At 35.9% G+C, this 26,870-nt stretch overlaps 1 protein-coding gene across 15 annotated transcripts in view; it reads left to right on the forward strand.

Moving 5' to 3' along the window:
• Positions 1–26,870, forward strand: part of PCDH15 (protocadherin related 15) — a 590,647-nt gene that overhangs the window by 396,734 nt on the left and 167,043 nt on the right. For all 15 annotated transcript variants that reach the window (XM_054728735.1, XM_054728734.1, XM_054728732.1 and 12 more), the window contains 2 exons: positions 21,524–21,829; positions 24,499–24,723. In XM_054728735.1, coding sequence (XP_054584710.1) covers positions 21,524–21,829; positions 24,499–24,723 — 531 coding nt within the window. The remainder of the gene's footprint in view (positions 1–21,523; positions 21,830–24,498; positions 24,724–26,870) is intronic.

The following is a 26,870-nucleotide window of genomic DNA, read 5'->3' on the forward strand; positions in this document are numbered from 1 at the left end:
TCATGATTTTGAATAATTTCTGCTTTACAGGATTATTCTCTTGAGCAGTGGAAAGTTTAATGCTGATAGAATCAATGGAGGAGGCACAAGGTTAAGACTTGAGAGTAGGGATAGAAAAATAAAAGAGGCAAAATAGAAGTAATAAAAAAAAGTAAGAAGAACCTTAACGATCAGATTCTCCTCCATCATTTCAAATAAATATTTTTAAAAATTATCTCCCCCAAAATTAGTTTGCCTACTTTTTCCTTTGAAATTCTGGATTATTTAATCATCCCCATCACTAATTAGTGGGATATAAATTTCAATAGAAATATTCATACTTAGAAAATTTGACACTCACTAAGTTATGGTCTCACTAAATATTACAGGTAGTCTTGGTCCTGAAAAAACTAAAAGTCAACATTAATGCATTGAAATAATGTCATTCACTGAAAGAACTTAATGAATTCACTGTTCAATGAAGATTCATCCGTTATGTAAATTTAGTTGACTTCTCTAAGCAAAGTTATGATTTTTCTCTTTGATTGCCACTCAATTATAAATCATAATTCCCATGAGCCTCAGAATAATTCACAATTGCATAAAATCTTCTACAGACTTAATGTGCAGCACTTGCTACTTTCCATTTTTATTTTAAAGAGATGCTATAGAGAAAACATTTTACAACACTAGCAGCACGTCCGTCACAGTTTTATTTTTTTTTCTGTATTTGGCTTACTCTCAACTTTTTGAAATAAGAGTGGGTGAGAAGAATGTATGAGACATTGTTAGGATTTATTGAAAATAAACAGATGACAATGAGAGCTATATGAATTTTTGAGAGATTATCTAGATTCCACACTGATCTGGGGGTAGTTAGCTATGGTTAGAAATGTAGGAAAACACAGTAAAATTTTTACATAATATTTGCATTATTTACTAACATATATTGGTTGTTGGCTACATGCTAAATACTATTCCAAGTGCTTTATGTGTATTAGCTTATTCAATACTCACAAAATCTGATGTGGTAGGTACAAATACTATTTCTATATTAGAGGCCCAATGCATGAAATTCGTGCAAGAGTAGCCCTTAGCAGCCATGGCTGCCTGGATCCCTCGATCCCTCTCTTGCAGCCATCACAGCTGCCTCAATCCCATGGCTGCAGCCCTGGCTTGGTCCCAGAAGGATGTCCGGAAGGATGTTTGGTCTAATTAGCATATTATACTTTTATTATTATAGACTAGAGCCCCAGTGCACAAAAATTCATGCACTGGGGGGAGGATCCCTCAGCCCAGCCTGCTCCCTCTCAAAGTCCAGGAGCCCTCAGGGGATGTCCTACTGACAGCTTAGGCCGGAGAACGGGCCAAGCCACAGTCTGGCCTCCTTCGGCGGGAGGCGACTGGGCTGATAAGGGGAAGGCGCCGCCCCCATCACCCTGCTGCTGCCTTTGCTGGCTGCAACAGCTGTGAGGCCTGAGCTCTGGGCCTCACAGCCGCTGGGGCTCACAGCTGCCTGAGCCCCAGGCTCCACAGCCGCTGGGATTCACAGCTGCCTGAACCCCAGGCCTCACAGCCACCAGGGCTCATAGCTGCCTGAGCCCACGGCTGCCGTGAGCCCCGGACCTCGCAGCCACTGGGGCTCACGGCTGCCTGAGCCCACGGCTGTTGTGAGCCCCAAGCCTCAAAGCCTCAATGGCTTTGTCTGGATGGATGTCAGGAAGATGTCCGCTCTAATTAGCATATTACCCTTTTATTAGTATAGATGTGCAAACTCTAAGAGGTGAATTGTTTACCAAAATTATATAACTGGCAAGTGTCAGTATCATCTGTGTCAAGCTGTGAAATTCTAAAGAACCTATATTTATAATAGGAGGTAGTCTAAAATTCTGGAGAAGAGCGTTCACCATGGCATTGGGTAGTCTGAGGTTCAAATTCTAGCTGTGTTCTAGCAACTCAATGACTTTGGGCAAAGTATCTAATCTACCTGAAACTCTGATTTCTAGTCTAAAAAAGGAGAGTGTATGTCTAGATCATAAAGTCCCATACGGCTTGAAGGAAGGAATTCACAATACCTGAAGCATAATGGTGGTGGTGGCAGCAGTAACATTTTGCATGCTTGAATTTTGAGACTTAAATTGAGGTTGATTTAGTCACCGATGATATGAAACTCAGCTTTGTGTTGTGTTTCATGCCTTCATAAAGATGGATGACAATGTTGTGCCAGTCACTAATTATGTACAGAAGGTTTCTGCTTGCCATCAGGGTCTTGTTCACTTTGACTTTTAACTTGGGACGATTCTTCCTTCAGGCAGCTCCGAATCTAAATCATTATGAAATCATCTAGAAAAATTTTTTTCTATCTTAACCACAAAAAGGTAATGAAAAAAATCAAGCATTTTACTAAAATCAAGATGTACTATATCTATTGTCATTTTTTTCTAAGGTATAAAAATAAAATTATTTGTCATGACTTGTACTTAGTACAATTTAAGCGAAAGCCACCAAACTTCCTGATCTTATTAGAGCTGCAGTTTAGGAATGAGGGATGTGAGCTGGATGTCACTTCCTTTCTTGACGCCACACGATTATATTAAGAGCCTCTCTTTGTATGCTCTCATACTTCACTGTGCTTTTTTTTTTATAATACTTATTAAAATTCAAAACTGTTTACTTGTGTGACTTTATTTAACCTTTATCTCCCTCATTAGAATGTAATTTCCAGGAAGGCTGGTTAGAAACCCGACTATATGCCATAATTGTGCAATGCATCTTTACCTTATTACTGGATATTATTACTCTAATAACTTTTTAAAGGCAATTATTGTGTAATATCTGCTTTTTCCTGTAGTTCAAGTGACAAAAGAACAAAGGGCACTTTGCTCTTGTCCTTGTTCACTTCCCCAGCCCCTAAGCTGCTGTCCCGTGCAAATTTGTTAATAAACGTGTGAACAAATTAATGAATAAAAGCATGTATGATTACATCAAATCAAATTTGAATTTAATTTTGCATTTTATGCATTGATATATTCTTTCTAATATAGGAGTGGAGGAAAATAAAACTGTTAAAAACCTCAGTTAATTTTTACTGAGATGAAAACTCAGTTCTGCACTAAAGCATTATTGTGAGCAAGGCACAGTCTCTGCTCTTAGAATGTGCATTAGATAGCAAACACATAAATACAAATAATCGTATGTAAGGCAATGTGAGAAGTGCTGAGGCCAGCAGGTACAGAGTGCTATATAAGATCATAGAAATGTGGAAACTAATGTAACTCTCAAGATTAAATTATTATTTAAATATTTTTATTTGTCCCTTTGGTGTTATTTGATGAAAATAATGTTGGTTTTGTGTCTACACAAACATGTTTTAGAAAAGTGCGCCATTGAAACATGTTCTTTGTTCTTCACATGCTTTCCTGACAGGCAAAAAGAGTATGCCTTTTTTATGTTTATATCAGTTTTTAATGAAGCTCATTTTAGGAAATCTGAGAAGATTGGCATGAAGGGTAAGACTTAAGGCATGTGTGATATGGTATCATACATTCCTTAGTATATTACCATGTAGATTAGCATATATCATTATAATACAAACTCTTTCTTTATCCCTTCAGTATTTTTCCCTTCTTTCTACACACTCAAGCAAAGGCTTTCTAATTCTAAACAATATTTCCGTAATAAGTGTGTACCTCTGCTTCACGGTTTCTTTAAATATATATATATATTTTTTGCCAGTTTCAAAATCCCAAAAGGCCTAGTTAAAAGGTACTTGCAACAACAGAATATTGCTTAACTTTTAGAGCATATAATTGCATCCAAATCTTTATATATTGACACACAGCTTGTATGGTGCCTGCCATTATAAGTGGACAAATGTGCAAGCTGTATGGGGATTATTGAATTCATAGAATTCAAACTTCAGATTTGAAATGTGACTGTTAGTTTAATGGTTATGTTGTCCATCATCTCTGTGAACTGTGCTGGATATCCCTGATAGGCCATGCTTTTATAAAGTCTCTACTTACATAAAATCAATTAGGACAAGGAAGATAAGCTTATTTTGGTTTACTGAAGGTACAAGAGTGTTCTTTTGAGACAAATGAAACATAATATTCCTTTATGTCTGAGACTAATATTCACTATATCAGTTGAGTTTTTTATATTTATATCAGTTTTTAATGAAGTTACTTTTAGATAATCTGAGAAGATTGGCATGAAGGGAAGACTTAAGGCGTGTGTGATATGGTATCATACATTCATTAGTATTTTATCATGCAGATTAGCATGTATCACTATAATAACAGAGCAAGAGACAAAGTGAGGGGGAGGAAAGTTGATGTAGTAGAAAAAGCAACAGTTTTATACTAAAAAAATCTGGATGGGAGTTTTAGTTCTATTTACTGTACAAATTGGTCTATTTATTTAAGTTCTTATAACATCAGATTTCTCATCAGTAAAATGAAGATGATCATAATAACTTTCTTATAGTTTTTGATGTGATGATTAGAAGGGATAAGGTACATAAAAACAGCTTTTAAATTAGATGGTACTAAACAAATGTCAGGTATATGTTTATATATATACACATATACATAATTATGTCTAATTGGCATGTAGCACCTCATTTGCACCTGCACTCAACATCCAACTTTAGTCACAGAATACATTTAGTAACTGAATATAGTAAAACTTGACTTAGTCCTTTTTATTTTAGTTTTTTAAAGTAATTGCAATATCTTTAAGAGCAATTAAGTAGCAAGTAGTAGGGAACATATCTTATGCTTTTGTTTATCTTCCTCCAAGCATAGAACCTGGCAAATATTACATGGTTAATTCATGCCAATAAAATGAATGATTAAAGTAACAGTTCTAATATTAAGAATAAAGATCAGTGTAACAACTTTAATTCCCATTCATTATGTTAAGGTTGCCCTTTTTAAATATGTAGATTAATTGCAAACAATGAGTGTTAGCACTTAAGTGTTTGTAAAGCACTTTAAGACCTAAATTATTTTTCCATTTTACTGGCATGGCATCTCAGAATCAATGAGTGGTAACATAAAAATAAATCAGTTGTAACATAGCTAAGAAGTATATAAAAGAATTGAAAATTATATATATATATATATATATATATATTATTATATATATATATTTAGGCTAAAAGTTTAATATTCTTTTAATTGCACTGTAATAATATAAAAATTTATGCAAGAATATGATGATCAGAATATTGTTTTTTACCAACACAAAGACTGCCATTTACAGGAATTTCTTCTGATTTTTTACTAAATAGTATCTTGCTCTGCTTCCCTTTGAAAAGTTAGATTCTCTCTCAGTTATAAAGGAGGAAATGCTAGCATCTTTGTCAATATGATTTTCTACTTAACATAAATTACATCAATATATTTTCTACTTTAGCTGAATGGTTATGACCTTTCTATCTCTCATTGATCATTTCTTGAATGTATATTTATAAAGTCTCTATTATGTGTGATGCACTAGACTCAGTGTTGCAACTAACAGAAGTGTCTGCTCTCAGGAACCTCACTGACCAGCGAAGTGTTGGACCTTAAATAAATAAATGCCACATTAGATCCAAAAGTAAAAATCATCATAAGCACTGTGAGGGAAGATAGAGAGTTCTCTGAGAGTGTATAGTAAGTATCTTCCTAATATTAAGAGGCCCAGGAGACTCCCCTGTGAAGGAGAGCTATGTAAGTTGAGAACTAAAGAATCATAGATTTCTGTGAAGAACTACTCCAAAGAGAAGAAAATGCAAAGGCTAAAACAGGGGGGAAAAAAGTTCAGCATGACAGTAAATCCTATATAATAGAAGCCTAATATGCAAATAGACCAAATGACTGAATGACCGGCAGAACCACCAATCACTATGACTTGAACTGACCACCAAGGGACAGACGCTCAACGCAGGAGCTGACCCAGCCCACAGGCCCCAACTGGCGGAGGCAGCAGGATAGGGCCGGCAAGCAGGTGGTGCCAGGCCAGCCAAGATGGGTGCCACCGGGGCCACCCAATTATTCCGCCAGTCACCCCACAGATTGGCCCTGATCACCCGCCAGGCCTAGGGATCCTACCCATGCACAAATTTTGTGCATCGGGCTTCTGGTAACTAAATAAATAACTCATTGAAGAATGGCTGCAGCAATGGAGATAATGTATGTTGATGATTTTTTTTCCCTCCTAGATTGAGATGTGAAAGGATTGCAGCAATACAGCAGACATAGTAGGAAGTTACCTCTTTCCCCTCCTCCTCCACCTCATCCTCCTCCTCCTCCTCCTCCTCCTCCTCCTCCTCCTCCTCTTCCTCTTGCTCCTCCTACTGTTCCTCCTTTTCCTTCTCCCTCTCCTCCTCCTCCTCTTCCTTCTCCCTCTCCTCCTCCTCCTCCTCTTCCTCTTCCTTCTCCCTCTCCCTCTCCTCCTCCTCCTTCTCCCTCTCCTCCTCCTCCTCTTCCTCTTCCTTCTCCCTCTCCTCCTCCTTCCCCCCTCCTCTTCCTCCTCCTCCTTCTTTTTCTTCTTCATCTTCTTTTATAATACTAATTTCTTCAGCAGATTTGAAGGCTGATGGAAATAAATTCAGTAAAAATGGATGTGGAAGATGTTCTTCGGGCATAGCCCCTGGAACCGTTAGAGGGAATTGAATTCATTGATGGAGCCTCTCCTCAAGTTCAGAAGCAGGAGAATGGAGAAGGCAGGAATAGCTGTTGAATGTTTTATAGGTTCGTTTTAAAATGATTACCTCCTTGTGTCAAAACAATAAGTGGAATTCATAGGCCTGGGTAAATTGCATATTGTAATTCCCAGGATTTCATGCTGTGACTTCCATTGACTTTACTGAAGTATTTCTCCTACTGGTATCACTTGAGACCAGCTTGCAACAGAGCAAAGAATAATGTGAGGGGAAGCAGTGAAATTTCCTGTAACTAAGTTTTTATTTGTTTTAATTTACTACATGTAAGTTTTGATTTGCTATGCAATAATAATCTTCAAAGTGAGGATTTCTGTGATAATGGCTCTTAATTTTCATACTCAAAATAAGTAAACTATTTTAGAATGAATTCTGAATTGTTTTCATGTCATCTGCCTGTTTATCTCTGGGCTCCAATCTCTCATGCAGTAAGAATAATTTGTAATGCTGCACCAATTGTAACAGCCCCTTCCCTTAACAAAGATCACAAACAGATGAATATTAATACCTGAATGCCAAACCAAGTTCTCTTATTTGGTAATGGCAGGAACCTGAACAACTTTCTTAACTATTCTGCAATATTCTTACCTGTAAAATGTAGACAATAATAACTATATAGCTCTAAGTTTATAAGAACTGAATGATAGAAACGATGTAAAAAGCATCATTTGCTCTTACATGAGAATTACATTAAAAAGAAACTTTGAGCCACTTCTCTGAGTATAGGGGTAGAAACATCATTTTTAGTTCAGATCCAAACAATCCAACCCCAGATTTATTTTGAGGCCATACTATAGCTCTGTAGCTGATTATTTCTTATGTAATCAATGAAAGATTGATATTGTAATGATTCTAGGTATGCATATGTGTGATTCATTATATTCTTTTTTTTTTTAAAGTTTATAATCGAACGAAAAGGCAATGCAGATATAGGCTTATGCTGGAGACTGAGAAGTACCACCCAGATTCTCTTTCAGGGAAGGACACACTGGTCTAGCCTCTGGGAGTGCTGCAGGTGGACACCCATCAGCTATTTGTGGCTGCAGGGATGACCTCAGCTGCAAAGAACTGCCTTACCCACAGTCACACCCCTTTCAGTCTCACCCACATTCTGACTGATGTCCCAGGGTAAAGGGCTGGCCATTTTGGCCCAATAACTCTAACATGCAAGTCTAATTCCAGACACTTTCCAGAGTTAGCCAAGGCTATCCTTAACCCTGGGTAGTGGTTGGATTTCTCCCTCAATTCAATCCTGCTTCCTTCTGCTTCCCATGTGCATGGATCCCAAAGGTGCACACCAATTAATCACTTGCAACTAATTTCTCTCTCATTGTCTGTCTTATAGGGAACTCATCTTGCAAACAGAGACCCATATGTAGTACAGTGGTTTTCCTCTAGTCACACAAGAATCAAAGATGGGAGTCTTTTCTTTCAATCTTAATTTAAGCCTACAAAATAAATAAGCACAGGCGATATTTCTTTGGCTTGTTTCCTCACTGTTTAGTTTGAAATATCTCAGAAAGATGAGGTCATTGGGATACTGAAACCCAGGCCTGGAGATATTATTCCTGTAGGTGTCATAATTCACGACGTGGGGATAGAGCAACTACAGCCTCTTTTTCATTGTCTTTTTCCTTCTGTTGAGAGAGTTTTATGAGGAGCTGCTCTTCTGAGCTTACAGCGTTTTCTAATGGCGTTATGAGTGCTCAGTATTGTACTCATCCACGTCAACAGACAGATCTCTGTCAAAAGTGATCAGTGTTTATGAGCGTTAGCAAGAGTAATGCTTCCTCTAGGCCCGTGGTCGGCAAACTGCGGCTCGCGAGCCACATGCGACTCTTTGGCCCCTTGAGTGTGGCTCTTCCACAAAATACCACGGCCTGGGTGAGTCTGTTTTGAAGAAGTGGTGTTAGAAGAAGTTTAAGTTTAAAAAATTTGGCTCTCAAAAGAAATTTCAATCGTTGTACTGTTGATATTTGGCTCTGCTGACTAATGAGTTTGCCGACCACTGCTCTAGGCAAACCAAACCAAAGTGGTTCAAACATGTCAAGTTGGACAGTAGCTTCAGCCTCCATTTAGATTCTTCAGACTTTAAGTTTGAAATAAATCAATAGCTTTATTTATTATTTTCAAAGATACTTGGTAGACAGATTATAGAGCTTCAGTTTCTTGGAGTAATGCGCACTATTTTAACTTCCAGGTTGTTTTCCTAATTTTTTATTCCGATTCCAGTTCTTTAATCACTTCATTAGATTGACTAGACTGTTTCTAACCATCAACATAATTCCATAGACTAAATCCCTTTATTCTCAAGGAAAATTTCAACATGACCAAGTGATATTAAAATGTTCTTTTTTCTTGAGAATATGGTAACCATAAAAGAATGTATGTCCAAAAGTTTTCTTTGACTTTTAGAAGTCTTCAAGTGAGTTTATTTTCTCTCATTTAGCAACAACAAAAAATCAAAACCTTGACTGTTGATAAAAATATCTGTCTCTTATAAAATCTGTAACTGTTAAACATCTGTGTTTATTTCTGATATTATGGTGAGCAGCCGTAGCATTTCATACCAATGTTAAAGGAAACAAACAGCACTTTGCACAATGCCTATTTCAGGGTAATCATCCCAAAATAGACACCTTTTATACAGTCAGTGGCAAATAGGGATGTATTCTGACAGCATCTTGGAAGGACAGCAGATGGGAAAGGAACAACACACACAGTCTAAATACAACATTTGATTCAAGAGGCAGTTCTGCATTTTGTACATATTCTTTCCTGTACGCATAAATGCAGTCCTAGGGAGTAAATAAAGAGAGATAAGTTATTCCATCCAATTAATTCTGTTCTCCTAATTTAAACAAATATGGTAGATGAGATAGGTGATGATGCAACCTTTAGTTACTCCAGTATATTGTTGGCAGAGGAATTAATATAAAATCTATATTTCTCAACCAATTTGGCAACATCCCAGATTGGAGGAATGGAACATAGTTAACAATTGCTAAATTTTAGGCCTAGCTCAAGGAATGGAAGAAGATAAAATAAACCCAAGCGATCAAAATCTGTATCCTGTTCTACTCTAGTGACATCATCAGGGTAGGTAAATATAATAATACTAGTGGCCCAGTGCACAGATTCATGCACATTGAAAGAATATTAATTGGAAGTAAAACTCATGTGGTAATTACATCACTGCAAAAAATTACATGTCAAAATAGTATATATAATATAGTTTTATAAAATTAAAACACACATGCGATTGGTGCCAGTGAGAGCTTTATATGTATCGCGCATGCACGAGTCAACATTTATTTTTAAATTGCCAGTGCGTATCATATGTACCAGCCGGTGGGTCAGACGGTCAGATGGACAGTCAGTCATTTAGCCATATATATATATAATGTATGTAAAATGGAGAAAGCCCTTTTAATTCTGTTCTTGTATTTGGGAGCAATGAATACTTATATCTAGTAAAAGGCATTATTCATAGTATTTGGGAATTAGGAGATACTTTCTCTCATTAAATGAATATCATATTGGCAAAATGCATTTTTTGCCTTAGATATGCATGATAATGTAATACTTGAATAATTTCCAGAAAATGCAATTATGGAGAATTTCATAGAGAATCTAATCTGGCTTTCACATTTTTCTAGTTTCCATATGATTTTTTTCTCTAGCACTGAGGTAAGCAAATCATTTGTGAGAAAGCATGACACAACAAAAGAAAGCTCTGTGACGGATGGAAGGACAATACTCTATGCACAATCTTGGCTTTTTAGGGAAATATGTGGGCATCTTTATATTTAACTGAAAAGAGTACTGGATAAAAATTAAAATTTGAGAATTAGTAGCTATGATCATAAAAATATCTGATAAGGAAAATGTCACATCCTCAACGAACTTAGAGGAAACGAAAATACTTTAAAAATAGAAAGAGAACAGTACTTTGTGTCAGACCTTGACAGACAGGTAAGCACAAACAGAAAGATGCCTGAGCCAACCTGAAGGTTGCAGCAAATGCAATCCATGGTGATGGTACTTTTCTTTTACTTAATTACTTAAAAAGGGATGACTATTGACTGCCACTCCACAGATGCTCTAAAAGAGTTACCTAACAAAATAATTTGGTAAATATTTTAGGAAGTGATGTCATTGTAATGACTAATTGAAGGAACAATGCTTTTGTTAAAATGTTTATCTATGGTATATTGGGAAGTTCTTTCTTTTGACTAAAGCATTCATTTAAACAAGGGCATGTCACTCCAAAAGTGGAAGAAAATGGTTCTTGAGAGAAAAAAAACAAAACAACCCTTACATTTTCATGTATATAGTACAGTTAAACATATATACATAAACAGATATATAATATATCGATATATCTATCTATGATAATACAATTTCATGGAGTTGTAATTCAGAAGAAAATATCTAAAGAGCCTGTTTAAGGGGATCATAATGATAAAGGATTTGAGTTCACATTGTAATGCAGTATTGCAAAATAAAACTATTGTATTTAATTCCATAAAACAGATATATGCACAACACCGATTTTCAAATTGAGCTATAACTAGATTTCCTTAAGGCATTCTAAATGATGTAAAATGAAATAAAAGAACACATAGAACAATAACATGACAAATTCCAGGAATAAGCAATTGTTGATATGATTGTTCATTTAATTTTCATCTAAAGAGGAAAACGTGTTACTACAAATTCTAAATGGCATTTCTAATTTCTTCACGTGATTGTGTGATTGGGGTAGGAATTCTAGGTAAACACATAATGAAAATAGCTTCAAAGGAAAGTTTTGCAGAAAATATTTATGGAATATCTACAACCTGTCAATGCAAAGAACAGGCATGGAACAAAAATGAGAGAACCAGCCTGCCCTTAACAAGCTCTTAATGTCATGGGGCTATAGAAAGAAAGTACCAAAGCCTTTGGTAAATGAATGTGCAGTGAGCTTAAGGAGCATAAAGATGATGCTTCTCATGTAATCAAATGCTCCTGACAGAGGTGACATGTGGACTGAAGAACACGCAGGTTGGGAAGTTAGGGGAGGATTTCATGATAGAATAAAGCAGACATAAGACAGCAATGGTTACTTCAGCAAAATGCATTTAGATCTAGGGCCTTGCATATGTTTATCTATGGAAAAAGGAGAGACTGGAGATGTTGGAGAAGTAAAAGTAAGAAGAGAGATAACAAAATGTAATTCCTGTATATGACTTTCCACCATCACACAAAATGGTGCAATACACACTAAACCCACAGTAAAGAATTAACAAATGCAAAGCAATAGGGGGAAAATATGAAAATCATGGAATGAGTCCTCCCAGACTTTTCTCCCCCCCCTTCCATTAATACAGGGAATGTTTGAGAAAGAGAAAAGACAATCTCACTATATGAAGACATTAATGAACATAAAACATTATTTGTTTTTGTGTGACTATGAACCTGACAACTCTTTTCCTGAAGCATCAAAGTCCTGTACTCTGATTGTTGTTCATCATTATATGATGAATGGATATTTAACAAATCTGGTACAGGGCTACACGGCCTCTTCCTCAGGCTTACTATTTAATCACTTGGTGTTAATTTGTATTCTATCATTAAGAGAACTCTAGGCTATGTTTAACCACTTAAACTGGCTTTCTTAATTTGACACTCAGTTCATTTGAATTAAATATCACTGAACTCTAGAAAAATACTTTATTTCCATTTTCTTGCTCTCTATTTCTATAAATAATCTTTCTTATTTCCCTCTCTGCCTGAACTTCCCACTTTTCACACATTTTACCTTTGTTTGCCAAGCAATTCACAGATTCTTTTTCCTGTTGGTGCCTCCCATTATATAATAAGTGGATGGCCGTAACTTTAAGGCCTAATATTTAATTGCACGACGTACATAAATAACAATAGAAAGTTTCTGCCTAGAGCAAGAGGGGTTAGGGGTTAGATGGAAAGGAGATACTTCCCAGAAAGCAGATGAGTCGCGTTAGAGGTGGGTTTTAAAGAATTGGATAGGGCTTAAAAACAAAAGACTATGAGGAAGCAGGGAGAAAACAGTGCATTTCGAGAACAATGAGAGTGGTAGACTGTATTATTGTTTCCAATTTTTATTTTTCTGCCCCCCCCCCCCTCTCCTGACATCAGCCTTGGTCATAGAAGATTTATCTTAACCAATGAAGTGGGAGTGTAGGTGATACATTCCATTTCCAAGCAGGAACATTAAGTGCTACGGCTTGGTAATATCTTTTTTCCCCCTAAATTACATGAACAGCCTGTGTCAATAGAGGCTGTTTCTTCAGCCTCCTCCCTGGAGTAAAGATGATACAGAGTAGAGCAGCTGGGAGTTCACAAGGGATGCTTCATGGGAGAGAAATAAACGTCAGTGATGGCAAACCACTGCGATTTTGCAGTTGTTTGAAAGCTATAACTGATACGTTAAATAAACTATTTTGACTAAAATGTAGACTTTGTATCTGAGTTTGTTGTGGGATATTGGTGCATAAAAATAGGTTAGAACAAGATCACCTGGAGCCTTGGATGTTAGGATAAAATGTAATTTATTTGTGTAACTAGGTATAATTGTTTTGGCTATTGGCTATCAAACAAAACGTTCAATAAGGCACCTACTCCTTAATAAAAGAAAATCTTTATTTGAACATTTATTGGCAAACATTCATTGTACACCTATGAAGAATAGACATTAAAATCAGCTATGAGCAGTGCATATTTCTTGTCCTCAAACTGTGTGAAATGCAGTGTAGATGACAAGCAGGTAAGCAGGCAATTACATTATGATTGTAATGATCTGAGTAAACACCGGATGATGGAATCTCGGTGGAGGGACATCTGTCTTGACTTGGGGGAGCCAGGGAAGGCATCCCTCAGAAATACCTAAGCCCTTAGGTTCAGTTTACTTGAGGTTTGCTGTATCCTAGAGTGGAAAGACTTCAAAAACACGAAAAAAAGACATAGCTTTAAAGAAAATATGGGAAGCTGTCAAACATTTTTTTTTGTGTGTGTGGGAAAATACTATTTACAGATTTCTCTGCCTAGAATTTGTCCTTTTTGATTTGGAAGGATGGCTTGCTGTCATTATGACAAGTAAGGAAATGTTTAGTGTGAAATAACTCTCATACCCCTTTCATCTCTCACTACAATTATTTTAAGAGCCTCACAATTTATAATCAGGTCATGGTCACTCACATTTTTTTCCTAATCCCTGATGAAATGACTTTAAACATAACTGGAAGTTATCATCTCTTCTCTTCAGCTTTCAAATGGAATACTATTTTGTTTTTTCAAAAATGTAACTGATGTTTTTAGGCCAGACATTGGACGCATTTCTCAGTATGGCACTATCCATAAAATATCATCTGTCTAATACTATCTTAATTTATGTATCAGTGGCCTTATATCTTCATCATTATTTCTTACTAGTGGCCCAGTGCACAGATTCATATACAATGAAAGGAAATTAATTAGAAGAAATATTTTAATATTGCTATTTGCCCTTTCTCTATAATAGAAGTGTCAGAGATGAAAGAAAATTAGTAAAATGTATATGAAGATAATATATAAATTGACTAATAAACAATAACATGATATAATGACAACAAAGACATAAAAACAACAAAAACATGATATAAGAACAACAAAAACATGATATAACACTGGCTTCTTTCAGCTTCAGAGGTACATTGTGCCAATAGTTGGTCTTCAGACCTATTCTGTTGACAACACCACTTTCTTTCAGCTTCAGAATGTCAACAAAAACAACCAAATTCACGATTGACAATGACAGATTGAAACACATGCTTGTGATTGGCGCCAGTGAGAACTTCATATGTATCACGCATGTGCACGTCAATATTTATTTTTAAACTAGTGGTCTGGTGCATGAAATTCGTGCATGGGGAGGGGGGTGTCCCTCAGCTTGGCCTGCACCCTCTCCAATCTGGGACCCCTCGAAGGATGTCCTACTGCTGGTTTACAGGGATCAGGCTTAAACTGGCAGTTGGACATCCCTCTCGCAATCCGGGACTGCTGGCTTCTAACTGCTCACCTGCCTGCTTGCCTGCTTGATTGCCCCTAACCACTCTGCCTGCTGGCCTGCTCACCCCCAACTGCCCCCTGCCGCTGGCCTGCTTGCCCCCAAATGCCCCCCCACCAGCCTGATTACCCGCAACTGCCCCCCCATGCCAGTGTGCTCGTCCCCAACTGCCCCTCCCCGCCGGCCTGCTCACACCCACCTTCCCTCCCCACTGGCCTGCTCACTCCCAAACTACCCCCCTGCTGGCCTGCTCACTCCAAACTGCCCCCCCCACTCTCCTTATCACCTCCAACTGACCCCTACTGACGGCCTGATCGCCCCCAACTGGGCCCCCTGCTGGTCTGCTTACCCCCAGTGGTCCCGCCCCCACCAGCCTGATCACCCACAACTGCCATCCCATCCTGGCCTGATCACCCACAATTGCCCTCCCCTGTTGGCCTCTAAATGCCTCTACCTCAACCCCGCCACCATGGCTTTGTCTAGAAGAATGTCCGGAAGGTCTCCTAGAAGGTCTCCCATTCTAATTAGCATATTACCCTTTTATTAGTATAGATTGCCAGTGTGCGTCATATGTACTGGCCTCTTGGTCAGTTGGACGGTCGGACGGATGGACGGTCGGACGGATGGACAGTCGGTCACTTAGCCTTTTATATATAGAGATAGTATCTAAAGTGACATTTCCTTTTTGTTATGTGTTCTCTGATCATGTAAATTTTTCTGTATTTGTACTTGTTATACTAAAAGCACTGTGCACAGGTTTGATGATCTTTCATAAATGAATTATCTAATAAATACAGAAACCAAAATTCTCAGGAAAGTTGACAACAACAAAGTTAATAGAAACTAATAGATTCAGTATGCCAGGTTAAACATAATCATAAGAAAAAATGAAATGTATAAATATGCCAAACAAAAATAGGTTGATTTGTTCTCTCAAAAAAATATTTTTAAAATAAGTTTATGACAGAATGGAGCATTTAAAACAGTTTCTAAGTAGATATTGAAAACCTTAAAAACAATAAACATATATATTTTAATACTGATTATTTCGTATGATCAGGCATGCTAAGTGTGTTCAATTGTCATTGGGGTAGTGAAATAAATACTCATTAGCACCAACATTTTACAGATGAAATGAAAGATGGAAGCTTAGAGTGATTGATTCACCGAAGGCAGTAAAGTTAGTAAGGGAAAGATCTGGGCTTTTAACCTGGAGCTAGTTTGTGTATATATATATATTCTAGATTCCTAGGGATTAAATATGATGAAAAACTATTCAGTCTGGTTATGTTTTTAGTGATTTGATCTCCAGTATACTTACTACCATCTAACCTGTAATTCTATTTGCCATTGTTAAAAAATGTATTTGAGGCATTTGTGTGGTGAGAGAGAGAAATTTACCAGCATCATGTGATACTAAGATGCTTCACCTCTTTCACACTGATAATCCCAGCCCTTGAAAGAGCTCAGCCTCTTTAAAGAAATAAAGACAACTATTTTATATCTTTTCCAAGTTGTTAGATGAAGGAAAAAGTATTTCCATTCATAATGTCATTAACAATGCATTGCCCAACTTCTCCTTCTGACCTTTTTGCTCAACAACTTTTATGGTTTCCACTTCAAGGTGAGAAAAGAATGTGCAGCCTCTCAAATTTCTATAAACAGGATGAGCAAAAAGTACAGATAAGCTCCTTCTCAGCTTCACTCTGGGCTAATAGGCGCTACTTGGTAGTTCACACCTTTTCTAATAGCTATATTTTCTTTTTGTTCTCAGAGTACTTAGTGTGTACCTGATTGTTGTGAGAATGAACAGAGGTGATTTATATCTAAACAATCTGAATGGATATGAGCATACAACATGTTTTAAATTGGAATTAATCTTTGAAAAAAGGTCCAAGTAATCCACCCAGAGACTTCTTGATAAAGGAGATACAGATTTGAAGTTTTGTCCTCATACATTCTATCCATGCAGGCAATGTGTAGGTCTCTATAGAATTTGTAGCCCCCTATAGGCATACCAGTAGTAGGCTTCCACTTTTATTGATGGGAAAGAGTGTATAGAAGACTCACTGGGGGCGATGGGGGGGTGGGGGGAAGATGAGGAAAAATAGGGATGAATAGAATGCATAAGAAAAATATTTCCCTTTGAAATGATATGGTATAAAATCATGCTCTGAATTTAAACTCTGATTGAAATAAATAAAAATCATTAAAAATAAAAGGTGGGAAAATTTTGAGGAAAAAAATGGTGTTCAACACATAGTCACTAAATCATGTTGAATAAATGCCCTGGTACATGATCTGACTTTTTCCTAGGTAATTATGTAGTTGTCTCTAATATACTCTAACTTTGATTTTAATGACTAAGGTTTTCCAGAAGCTTTTTAAAGCAAATATTCAGAGTTTTATCCAGTGGGTCTTTATCTGACTACAGACTAACAGCCAGTTTCCAGCAAAATGCATTCACAGACAAGTAGCTGCAAATCAGGCCCCACAGTAAAGTGTATATTACAAAATGTGTTAACCATGGACAGATGATTATAAAGTTGAAGCTATTACTGTTTATTGCTTTGATGTCGTACAAGGGAAGAAGAGATGTGTGATTTTTCTTATTAACAGTCTTAATTAACTTTTAATTGATTTCTAGGATGATAAATGGTTTCACACACTGAGCTCCTTGGCTAGATACTAAACATCAATGCAAACTTCTTGACAGTACTGCTGATGATAAGGGATTTTGTGTTTGATTATCTTGCCTAATATATACATACTCACCTGTAATAGGAAAAAAATGAAATTAGCTTGCTTAGCCAGTTCATGTCACCTAACTTACATGTCCCTGTTTATGCTCCTTAATTAAGAGAAAAGGAAGGAAATAGCCCTGCTTTTCACAAACATTCTGGTTTCATTGTCTCTACTAGATGTAGGTCTGCGTTTCCTTAAAATGTTTAGAGTATTTTCCAACAAAATATTACTGTTATTTATTCCATGAGGACTAAATATAGTTTTATTTGTGGAGACAAGGCATTCAGTGAATTAAGTTGTGGGAAATCAGATAAAAATGTGTGTGTGTAGTTGTGTGTGTGTGTGCACTTGACTTTGAACATGTTATGCCATTTCAACTGACTGAAAATTATGAAACCCTATTGACGAGGATGCCCCATCTAACATTTATTTCCAATCCATCTTTTAAATATGTGTTTGGACATTTTCTCTCAACAAATCACCCCATTGTAAAATAGAGATAATTATATATTTGATCATTTCAATATATGAAAAGTTTTGAAATGTTATTATTCTAAAAAGACATATGGTAGACTCAGAGAAATACAAGAAAGCATTTGTCAAGTGTACAATTCTGATTAATAAAATGATCTCTAAATGCTAGATATTTTTCTAGAAGTGAAATTGGAATTTCAAGAATGGATACATGATTAGAATTTCATAGGTGAGTAAAGAGTCATCCTAGCGAGGTCTGAAGTAAATGTCAAAAATTATATGCTGAGTCCTAGGGAAATGTGGAAAACTGATTAGACTTGAGCAGAGGCAGAGCGTTTATACAGCAGAGTGAACAGTATGAAATGCTGAAAATATAGGTTGGAATTAAATCATATATAAAAGTTTATATTTGGGTTTCTTTCTGTAGGTCGGCCTGTTGAAAGGAGGCTATGTTTCTATACTTACGATTTCTAAATCTGGTGCATATGGTATTCCCTTTGAGAACATCACCTTGTTCATTAAAAGATTGATGGCACTTGAGAAGTTCTGAAGTAATGAAACATTTTAAATTCCCTTTATTCTTAATTTCTAAACTTTATGTATTTGAGCATTCACCATCTTAACCTGCATATTCTCTAGTTGTCATTCCATAAAATATTTAAAATACACAGATATTTCCTTGTTTTGATCACACCTTTGTTTTGATCATGACAAAATACCGCTATGTACTTTTAATAATGCTATTTTTCAATATAGACCAATAATCAGTAGTAATGCGAAGATTATCAGAGTCCCAGGTGCAGTTCTAATAATTCCAGGGTTTGCTCTGAAATTCTTGATCAAAATCACACAGAATGATAAAGCAATAAATGTAAACTAAAATAAAGCCAAACAGCAGGTATATAATGAATAAAATAATTTTAAGTATTCTATAGCAATGTTAATATATTCATTTATATGCTAATATGTATAATTCATTTGTGAACTTAAATATTGAATGTATGCGTACTATGTGTCAGAAACTATAGTAGGCACTGAGCATTTAGTGAAAAAAAGAAAAGCAAAAATCCCAGACCATACCTTAATGGCTTACATTGTGAAAAGGGAGACAAATATTAAATAATCACACTGATAAATAAAAGTGGCATAGATGACAGGTATATAAAGCTACTGACATGTGTAGCAGGAGGTTCTAATTTCCACTTCAGAAGTCAGAAAAAACTGCTTTGAGGAAGTGATGTTAGATTGACACTTGAAAGATGAGTGGGTATTAGCCTGGTGAATAATAGCAGACGTCTCCAGGCAGGGGCTTCTGGAGGTTAGAGAGGTTTGCAATATTCTGGAACATAGTGAAATCAGCATTTAATGTGGAACCTTCTGGCTATGTTAAAGGTTTAAATATTTCCCAAGGCAATGGAAATCATTGAAGGAAATTAAGCAGAGAACTGGTGTCATTACTTTACCTTTTATAAAAAAAAAAATATATCTGAAGAGAAATAACTGAAAGAAAATAATTAAGTAATTTAGCAATCTAAGCCACAGTGGATGATGGCTGAGCCCAGTATGATTAGGCTTGAGATATTTTACACCGGTAGAAACATAGTATGGATTGATAGAGATTTTTCTGTAAATGCCATTATAGCTTGGGCCTTGTTATTTAATACACCACACATCTCACAGCCTGTAGCTGAGCTTCATACACTGTATGAGATGGAATGAAACAAGGAAAAAGGAGCAATTCAAAAGTGTGAGAGGGACTTGTCTCACCATTGTTGGTTTTGAAGATGGAGGGAATGTGCCATGAGCGAAGGAAGGGGGTGGCCTCTGGAAGCTGGGAATTGTCTACATGGCAACCAGAACAGAGGTGGGGCTATCAATCTGACAATCCCAAGGACCTACATTATGCCAACAACTTGAATGAGCAAAGAAAGTGAACTTTCTCTAAAGCCTCCAGACAGAAGCACAGCCCTACCTATACCTTGAGTGGTGAGACCCATGTTGAACTTCAGATCTACAGAACTTTAAGATAATACACTTATATAAGCTGCTAAATTTGTAATGACAGTGGTAAAAAAATAATACAGATATATTTTAGGTATCTTATTGGAGATATAAATTAAGCAACTGGACATATACAGTATAGGACAATGCATACACAATACTCCCCCAACACACACACATAGCATGTTAGTCAAATTAAATCATTCTGTCATAACAAGTCTTCCAATGTGTGGCTGAATAAAACCATAACTTGAACAAGAATCATTTAAATTACTGATGATATAAGTGATTGATTTGGTAATCTTAAGAATTCCCACAGACAGTAAAAGTCACTGAAATTTTCAAGAGTATTAGTATTTTGAAATAAGACCTATTTATATCACTACATTACATTTTTCTAGTTTCTTAAGCAGTGATTTTAGAAAGAAAAATAAAATTTTATGGGAGGTGTCTTTGGGGGAAGGGGTTATTGTGGATATTAATTGATTATTATGTCCCTGACTCATAATGCCGCCACATGTCTTATTTTCCTTAGCAACTGTTTGAGGTACTACTATATAACATTGTATAGCTTCTAAGATTTCCTTCAATTTCTCTTAACACAAATGACACAGTGTTTGATAGTAAGAGGTCATAATTTATATTCATTCAAAATTTCCACATTTTATTTGATATGAAGTGATTTTATATGTCTTGGAATTTTCAGTTAATATATTATAATAACATCAACAATTCTCAATTATCATTTGGAGATATTAAAGAAAAACCCTTTGTAGGTGCTTGATAGTCTCACTATACTTTTACTTTCATTTGGATTTTGAAGCAGATTTTGTTTTATATCTCATTTTCATTTATTTATTCAAATAATAATTTCACAAATATTTAAAGAGTTTTATATGTGAGGCATTGTACTAAAAATGGGGCACTGAGATATTTATTTCTTGTGTAATGCTAAGCAAGATAATTAAATTCCATAAACCACAGTTTTATCATTTGTAAATTGGGACCAATTATATTTATTAATAAGAACATTGTGAAGATTAAATGAGTTAATATATATTTATGTACATTTATGTGAAATTTCATATACAGATGAAAATAAATATATAAAGTACTCAAATTAAAACTCTAGAATTTTAAGTTGTCACCTAGCAGCTTATGTTAAAGTAGCTTAGAAACTAAATGTGATTTTCTTACTTTAGAATTCAAAATGCATTAAAGAAATGATAGAGGAAAATTCAGTATTTTTGTAGTGAGAATTTTCTGAAATAATATTGTTATTGCTAATGATATTATCAATTTATAATTTATGCTCATTTTGAATGACAAATATTAATTAAACTATATTTCTTTTCATGTTCTAGACTCTTGCATTACATTCTCATTATCTTTTTAATATTCTCCCTAGAGAAAAAAGAATATTCAGTTAGAAATATTCCATGATTCATTAACTATTCTCTTCTAGTAGGAAAACATAACAAAATGCAATGTGAAAAAAGCTTAACAAAATTTGCTATGTGAATTTCCTTGTTTTTTATTTCAATTAGGCAACTGACCCTGATGCTGGAATAAATGGCCAAGTGTACTACAGTTTGGGCAACTTCAATCATCTTTTTCGTATCACATCCAATGGGAGCATTTACACAACAGTGAAGCTTAACAGGGAAGTCAGGGACTACTATGAACTTCTTGTTGTGGCAACTGATGGAGCGGTACACCCTCGTCATTCAACTCTAACACTGGCCATCAAGGTTTTGGATATCGATGATAACAGTCCTGTGTTCACCAATTCAACATATACTGTTGTCGTTGAAGAGAATCTGCCAGCTGGGACCACCTTCCTTCAAGTAGAGGTAGGTGTGTGGGAGAAGCATTCATTTCGTAAGTTCCACATTATAGGATTAGCTATTAGGGTAGGGTTGACAGATTTAGCAAATCAAAAAATAACATATCCAGTTAAATTTTTTATTTTTTTTTAAAAATTTTAATTGCAGATAAACAATGAGTACATTTTAATATAAGTCTCTCTCAAGCACTACATTTTTTAAAAAAATCTAACAACTCTACTTTTAGGGACACAAAAAAAAAATAAGGGGAGAAAATGTGCCTTTGTAAGAAATTAAATAAAAAATCTAAATAGATTTTTTAATTTAAAAATTAATGTTTTATATTTATTGTAATAATGAATAATACAGAAGTCTATAAAAAGTCAATAATCTCCCACCTTGTACCTCCAAAGTACTCTGTATTAATTTTCATGTTTATTCTGTCACATTTATCTTCGTGCTCACACAAGTATCAAAGACATATATATGTAAACATAATATGCATGAATTTTTGCATAAATGCATATATGTGTATACATACATATATACATATGTAAAGAGTTATCTATATTTTACAGAAATAGGATATTGCTATATTTATTATTTTGTGATTTTTAATTTTATTTTCAGTAAACAACTGACATTCTTCCACAAGTGTTAACTCTCCTATTTGATAGTGTCTCCATCTCCAAACCTCCCTTTTCATTTCTCAACTGCACTATTTCCAGTAACTCTGGACATTCTGATGTAGTAGGTTAAATTGGCTCAGAAATCTGCATTTTAAGCAACTACCCACTTAATTCTGACACAGGTGGTATATGAAGTATATTTTTGAAAACAAAAATTAGACCTCTTTGACTGCAATACACATGAATTTTGTTAGCATGGATTTAAAGAACTTGTATTTTTTTCATAAGCCAACCAAATAAATATTTAGACAATAAACATGAATAAGTGACAAAAGAGACATATGCTGGTCACGGAGAGGGCCATTATTTCTTCATGTATTCTTCTATTCATCTCATTCATTCATTCATTTAAGAAGTATAATTTCAACATTTATTTTATATCCACTCCTCTGCTAGACTTTGAGGATTCAAACATGAACCGGACAATTTTCTGCATTCATTGAGTTTTTGGTCTCATAGCAAGGAGAGAAGTAGACTGCTAATTAAAACAGAGGTCCTCAAAGCGAGGGGCTTAGGAGATCACAGATCATAACCTAATCTTTAGGTCAAAGAGAATGTTTCCTGGAGAAAGTTGCTTTCTGAATGGTGAACTGAAGAGTGAGAGTTATTTAAGCAAAGAGCAAGAATGACTATTCAAGGCAGTGGAAATAATCTGCTCAAAATCCTGGAGGAGAGAAGAGAATTAGGTGCTAAATGGCTGCAAAATGTTTATGTCCTTCTTACCATGTTAAGGAGTTGGGAGATGATCCAAAATGGAATGAAAAACAAGAAGGAATTTAGGCAGGGAAATAAAATAAAATCTTTCTCATTGTTACCAGTGTGTCCATAACTGGTTAAAGGGTGCCAAGACTAGAAGTTCACATAAGAGGTTTTGCATTACTGCATGCAGAGCCTAACCAACCCTTATCTCCCCAATGCCATTCTTGCTCCATTCCACGTCCTCTACCAGAGTGGCCTTTGCAAGTCTGTACTACTGAATAAAATAATCATCCTACAAATACTGCATAAAAAGCATCCTTTCAGCTAAAAGATATCACTCCCAATTCTCAAAACCTTTAAGTGACATATCACTTTTTCCTTTGATTTTGGTATTTGTGTCTTATTTCTTTGTACAGTAACCTGGAGGGCAGAAACTGCCTTGATTCACCTTGTACATCTGTATAGTACCTTGCACTTAATAACTACTCAATAAACATTAGTTAAATGAAGGGAGCTATAATAGAGTGATCTCTAGAAATGTATTATAGAATATTTACGAGATGAAATTATTACTTACATTTTTCAGTTTTTGTGTTTTAATGATCCATTGTGTTTATGGAAATCACTCAATGAATTTATTTATTTATTTTTTTGTTAATCCTCATGGGAGGATATGTTTTCCATTGATTTTCAGAGGAAATGGAAGGGAGAAAGAGTGGGGGCGGGGAGAGAAAGAGAGAGAGAAGAGAGACAGACAGACAGACAGACAGACAGACATGGGTGTTAGAGAGACACATTGAACGGTTGTCTTCCGCAAGTGCTCTGACTAGGGCAGAGATCAAACCTGCAACCCAGTCACATGTCCTTGACCAGGAATAGAACCTGTGACCCCCTCAGTCCGTGGGCCAACACTCCAACCACTGAGCCACACTGGTTAAGGCTCAATAAATTTATTTTTATTTAAAATATTCCTTTTCAAGGTTATATGGTCAGCAAGAAATAATAATTTGTGACAATTCCTATTTCTTTACTGTGGTATGATTCTTTTAATAGTGATTTTTTTTTCAGGTAAAATAAATTTAGTAATAAAATCCACAAGGACCTAAATCCCATGTCTCTGTCTCTATTTCTCTTTCTCTCCTCCTCCCTCTTTCTGCTAAATTACTTAACAAATGTGCTTCTCTCTGAAACATGACTTTTGGTCAACATTAAACTTAATGCTGTCCTAGGCACTGACACATGACTTCATCAGTCTTTCATTTTTCTAGGTTGGTAATGCCACTGATATAACCCCTCTTCTTGTTACAGGCCACAGATGTTGACCTTGGAGCAAATGTGTCTTATCGGATAAGAAGCCCAGAAGTGAAGCACCTTTTTGCAATGCATCCATTTACAGGAGAACTCTCCCTTTTAAGGAGTTTGGACTATGAGTCATTTCCAGACCAGGAAGCAAGTATCACTTTCCTAGTAGAGGCCTTTGATATTTACGGAACAATGCCTCCTGGTATTGCTACTGTCACAGTGATAGTAAAGGTAAGGAATGCAGGTGACTTCTGGTTGCCTACTTTGCACTCTCTACACGTAGCTTCTGTTTTTTATACAATACGTATAATATTTAGTGCAACAATTCATAATAACAAATTGGTAACAGACCCAGAACATAGATTTTTTTTAAATGAGAAATATTTATGAAGACTTGAGAAACAACTATATTGTTTAAGAGATAAATTCAAAGGAAACACTAAAAAATTAATTCAAACATGTGGCTGCCTTAGTCTCCTGTCAGCTCTGTGACTTCAATCAAGCCATAATTTCGCCAGCCTACACTTTAGTGCAAATTTCACAGCAGTAGAGATAATAACTTTATCCAAATCCTTCAGTTTAAAAAAAAATCTTTAATAAGATGACTCTGAATGATTAAGTGTACTAAGCCTCCAGAACTAATTAGTTTAGTTTAGTTTAGTTTAGTTTAGTTTAGTTTAGTTTAGTTTAGTTTAGAACCCAAAATTCTGGAATGAAATAAGCTTTGGGATCAGATCAAATTGGAATTAAGTTCTGGTTCAACCATTTCAAGTTCTACAATTTACGGGACGTTCTTGACCTCTCTAAGTTTGTTACCTCATTCATTAGAATACCCTGTGCCAAACGATTGCCTGAAAAAGCGTGGTGTCTTCAGCCTTCTGGATTTCCAGTCACATTTCTCAAGTGTATGTAAAGGTCACCTGAGCTGCAAACTTAACTTTCAGATTTCTCTGCTCTTTCCCAAAGGGGCACCCTCCCTATGGGGAAAGCATTACAAATGCATTTCTACTGTTGCATTTCTGCCTAGAATAAGAGAAGGTCAGGTCCTGGGGATGACTTCAAGTCTTGAAAGGTGCTTTCAGTCAAGGACTCTGTACACAAGGTTATAAGGTACACAAGGTAATAGGCAACTTTTCCACAATGCTCATTTTCATAGTGTAAATGATGGAATTAAAAACGCATGGCTTTCATTGAGTTTTTATTTGATGGTTAACTAATAAATAACTGAAAATGCTATTGGTTTTGTTAGAAAATACCAATATGAGAACATAGGAGATTGTTAAAGACTTAACCAATCTATAATTAGCATAACTATCGTGTAGGTAAATGCTTTAATACTTGACTGCAAGGTCTTTGGGTCTGTTTTTTTGGTTGTTTTTTTTTGTGTGTTTGTTTTTTGTTTGTTTGTTTGTTTTTGTGTGTGTGTGTGTGGTTGGTTGGTTTGGTTTTATTTGTGATAATCCTGCAGTCAGAGTGGGACACAGGGATTATTCCACTGCCTTTTCTGATTGAGGTTTATCTGCCAGTACCAATTGAGGCTATTTCTTCCATCAAGTCCTGCTGTCTCCTCTAAACTACCCTGGAAAGGGGAGCGTAAGTCCCTTCCATTCTCAGATGCCTTAGAGCTGTCTGGAGAGTTCTATGAGGGTCTGAATTCCTTTTTTCTTAGGGATCCACAATGACTCTGTACCTATATCCATAGTGTGTCTCTCCTAAGAAATTTATCTATTTCAGACAATGGGAAATGTATCTATTTCGGGGAGTTAAATTTTTATTCAGCATCGAGTTCTCTTTGGGAATCAGAATTTGAACTATCAAAATCTTTTCTTGGTCACCTGCTTTCCCGTTAGTGTCTCACCCCTCCCCTGAAACAATGATTTTTAAATGCTCTGGTAGCCTGGGGAAGGATCAAGGGACAGCACAAAACCACCAATGGCCTGAGGGCCATCGATTCATATTTTGAAATACTATGTTGCTACACTATTGTGGTATGACACTTAGAAATTTAGAAATCCTTTTCTAAGAACATATTATGAACATGATATTAGTGGTTAGGAAGATGTAGTGAAAGATAAAGAAATGAAAAAGACTAAGATAAGTCTGACCTGCATAAACTAACTATAGCAAAATGGCTTCCAGAGCAGGTGAAAATTTTAAATCATCTTACCCTGGTCTTCTATTGTCTATCCATGTGGCTCGGTGGAATTTAGCATTAAAACATTTAAAATAGAATAAAAAGGTCCGTGTTGGACAATTTGGGGCAATAAGAGAAGAAAAGGCTTCTTTCTAATGACCTTTCCTCTATTCTTCCCAGATCCAAAAAGGGATACTCGAATAGCGTAGCCTTTTCTCCCGGATGAATGTGGTGGATAGTAGAC

This window comes from Eptesicus fuscus, chromosome 17 (assembly GCF_027574615.1).
Source record: "Eptesicus fuscus isolate TK198812 chromosome 17, DD_ASM_mEF_20220401, whole genome shotgun sequence".
Lineage (NCBI taxonomy): Eukaryota > Metazoa > Chordata > Mammalia > Chiroptera > Vespertilionidae > Eptesicus > Eptesicus fuscus.